We start from the raw sequence: 2,891 nt of genomic DNA on the forward strand, positions 1-2,891 counted from the left end.
GATTGTAAAATGAAAGGCGTGGAAATACCGTTTCTGTTCCACTGCGGAGAGACACTGGAGATGGGGACCGACACAGACGGCAACGTCGTGGACGCGCTCCTGCTCGGCTCAAAGCGGATCGGGCACGGATTCTCACTTTCGAGGCACCCATACATCATGGAAAGGATGAAGAAGCAGAACATATGCCTCGAGGTTTGCCCAATTTCCAACGAAATCTTAGGCCTTACACCGAGAATCGGCGGCCATGCCATGTACAACCTCCTGGCAAATAATGTGCATTGCACAGTCAACAGCGACAACGGAACGCTTTTCAGGTACATTCCCTTCATTTCCTTGTGGCTTCAGCGGCTTGCGTTGTCTAACCGGGCTCCCGTCAGGTCGTCACTATCCCACGACTTTTACCAAGTTTTCGCCGGCAGGGACGACTTCACCCTCCATGGATGGCGCCAGCTGATTGAGTGGAGCTTGGAGCATGCCTGTCTAGACAAGAAAGAGTACAACAAGGTCTATGACGAGTGGGAAAAGCTCTGGGACGAGTTCTTGGACTGGATTTTGGAAACCTATGAAACCCAGCTCAACACGGCCAACTCACTAGGATAGTGTTCCATCCTGGCTGTGCCGGGTCCAGTAATCGAGCGAGGCTTTGAACCTTAGCGACGAACTCGCCCATGTTATGGCACGGCGTCGCCAGTGGTAGTTGATAGAGTTGATAGCCGATTGGCTGGAGATTAGATAAGGAAGGACTGACAGGATAAAGGTGCGGCCTTCGGCCACACCTCTCCTTCAACCTCTCTTCTCCTCCCCAGCTTAATATTCACATACGTTCTGCACAAATCGAGGGCTCAAATGCCACGTCGTAACAGCCCAGCGATTTCTAATGAGAACTCGGAATGGTTTTGACCAAGGCGAGGGCAAGGCCGACGGACCACGCCTCCTTCAGTGGGAGCTTCCCTATTAAGGCACTTACCAAAATCTGGAGGAGCACATATCCACCGTTCGGCTCAGCCTGGAAGGACGAGGCATTCGAAAATAGGCTTGTTTTGCCCCAGTATTTTTTCTGTTCAATTTTTGACTAGCCGACTAGCAGCGTCTTCGGAGGCCCAGCATGAATTAATGAAAACCATTCCGTCGTTCTAAAAGGCTTCAGGGAGCAACCAACGGGCCAACCAGCGCCATCACCGAACAAATTAAGCTGCAACTCCAGGTTCAAAATCTACAAGGCCAAGTGTCCTTCTCCTGGGCCGGGCCTAGCCGCTGATAGGGTTCTTTGCCTGCTGTGGTGGCGTGGTGCCTTGGGAGTCGCTGAGCCACGGTGGCTGGGGGCCTATGCCTGTGGGCCGTGGCCGTGGCTGTAAGGCCCGTGCCTGGCCGCCTGGGTGAAAACCCTGCACGAGGGCTCCGGTGCAACGCATCAATCCCCTTCTTCTTCCGTATATTGTTTTTCGGGCATCCCAGCGTTCAAATGCAGTAAAAAGATGGAATCCCGTAGAATTAAAGTACGCGCGACGATTCGGGGCCGTGGGGCTGGCGGGGTGGCGGACAAGGGGGGCTGGCGGAGATGGGGTGCTTTGGCTTATAGTAGGTTATATACAGGCTGTCTGTCAGGGCTTGATCCCCTACACATGGTTCTGTGCCCTCAGTACCTCCAGGTAATTCCTGAAGGAGGAGTCGTCCTAGGCTGTCGGAGACAGTAGCCGCGGGGAGGCTCTAAAGTCACGCCATTAAGTATATAGCCACTACATCAAAGTGAAAGGACAATCGCAGCCATCAACGCAGCCGCCAAGTTCGGCTCCCGGAACGCGGCCCATTTCTGGTGCATTTTAAAAAGCTTCAACTTTCGGCTACCTAAAAAGAAAACCCATCTAAAAACAACCCATCGTTCCCATCATTTCATCCTGGCACAGATATCTTCTTCGAGAGATATTTTGTTGGAGGCGAGGCCGCGCGCAATGTGGACCGTAAGGAAGTATCAGCAAGGGCAGAGCTCGCTTTGAGTACACGGCCCGCCAGGACGGTCCAACTTGTGGGCAGGCTGAAGTGCCCAACCATACCCCTAATCAGTCACGCGTATAGGCGAACTGAACAATGCATACGATGATGGCGCCAAGAAGGTTTCCGACCCTATAAAAGTAAAAAGCTCACTGGTTAGAAGTGTACGTTCATGTCTGGTTTTCGCTAGCTGGAGGGGAGGGGGGTTGCGTAGGATCAAAACTTACAAATCCAGGGCGGCGCCGACGGTAACCCCGATGCCGTACTGCTTATTGCGGACCAGCTTCCAGAGGTTCGGGTTGGCGTCCTCGGGGATGAGGCTGGGGTCGATGTTGTGCGGGACAGCCCACTGGTCAGCGGTCGCGAGCGCCAGGTTCCATCGGACGACCACGACGGCCAAGGTGGCGACGGAGAGGGCGACGGAGGCGAACGCGGCGGAGAAGCCGATCAGCGGGACCGGGATCAAGGAGAGGGGGAACAGGATCAAGGAGTTGACCAGGTACTGTAGTGGGCACGTTTTAGTTAACACTGTTGGAGCAACTTGCATGTGCGCTGGAAGAAAAGGGGGGCAAGGGCGAGGCGGGAGAGTGGACTTACGCTGGCAAGCAGAAGGACGACGGCTGTCTTGTACTCGGGGACCGGGATGTCGCTGCAGAGCAGGATGATGGTGTAAATAAAGATGAAGGCCCCGACTGAATGAAACAAAGCTCGCGGAGCTGCACTGATCGTAGCTCCTTCGCTTCGAGACATTGTGGATGTTCGATGACCCGTTGGGTGGGTTTGTGAGTGGTGTGTGTGTGTGGTGGGACGCGGTTGTTGACAGCAGCAAATTGAGCTGGGGAATACCAGACGTATTTATCCTCAAGCAGCTTTTGCGTACCCTCAGCCGGCAACCTTGGTTA

At 54.3% G+C, this 2,891-nt stretch overlaps 2 protein-coding genes across 2 annotated transcripts; one reads left to right on the plus strand and one right to left on the minus strand.

Annotated features, from left to right (window-relative positions):
• Positions 1–9: 9 nt before the first annotated feature.
• Positions 10–834, plus strand: GGTG_14310 (hypothetical protein; the record flags this gene model as incomplete). Its single annotated transcript, XM_009232237.1, has 2 exons — positions 10–314; positions 378–834. The coding sequence occupies 2 exons, from the start codon at positions 10–12 to the stop codon at positions 598–600; spliced, it is 528 nt and encodes a 175-aa protein (XP_009230501.1). The 3' UTR covers positions 601–834.
• An 830-nt stretch (positions 835–1,664) lies between these two features.
• GGTG_14311 (hypothetical protein) lies at positions 1,665–2,891 on the minus strand. Its single transcript, XM_009232238.1, has 3 exons — positions 2,587–2,891; positions 2,217–2,491; positions 1,665–2,121 (listed from the first exon to the last, which is right to left on the minus strand). Exons 1-3 carry the CDS (start codon positions 2,737–2,739, stop codon positions 2,058–2,060), a joined length of 492 nt encoding a protein of 163 aa, XP_009230502.1. The 5' UTR covers positions 2,740–2,891; the 3' UTR covers positions 1,665–2,057.

The sequence above is a fragment of the Gaeumannomyces tritici genome (genome assembly GCF_000145635.1).
Source record: "Gaeumannomyces tritici R3-111a-1 unplaced genomic scaffold supercont2.240, whole genome shotgun sequence".
In the NCBI taxonomy this organism is placed as follows: Eukaryota; Fungi; Ascomycota; class Sordariomycetes; order Magnaporthales; family Magnaporthaceae; genus Gaeumannomyces; species Gaeumannomyces tritici.

Excerpts from the sequence above, each read along its gene's own strand:
- GGTG_14311 (XM_009232238.1), bottom strand. The coding sequence starts at position 2,739 with ATGTCTCGAAGCGAAGGAGCTACGATCAGTGCAGCTCCGCGAGCTTTG. Across the intron at positions 2,492-2,586 it reads TCGTCCTTCTGCTTGCCAGC|TACCTGGTCAACTCCTTGAT; the intron begins GTAAGTCCACTC and ends TGCCCACTACAG. Across the intron at positions 2,122-2,216 it reads GTCGGCGCCGCCCTGGATTT|GGTCGGAAACCTTCTTGGCG; the intron begins GTAAGTTTTGAT and ends TTACTTTTATAG.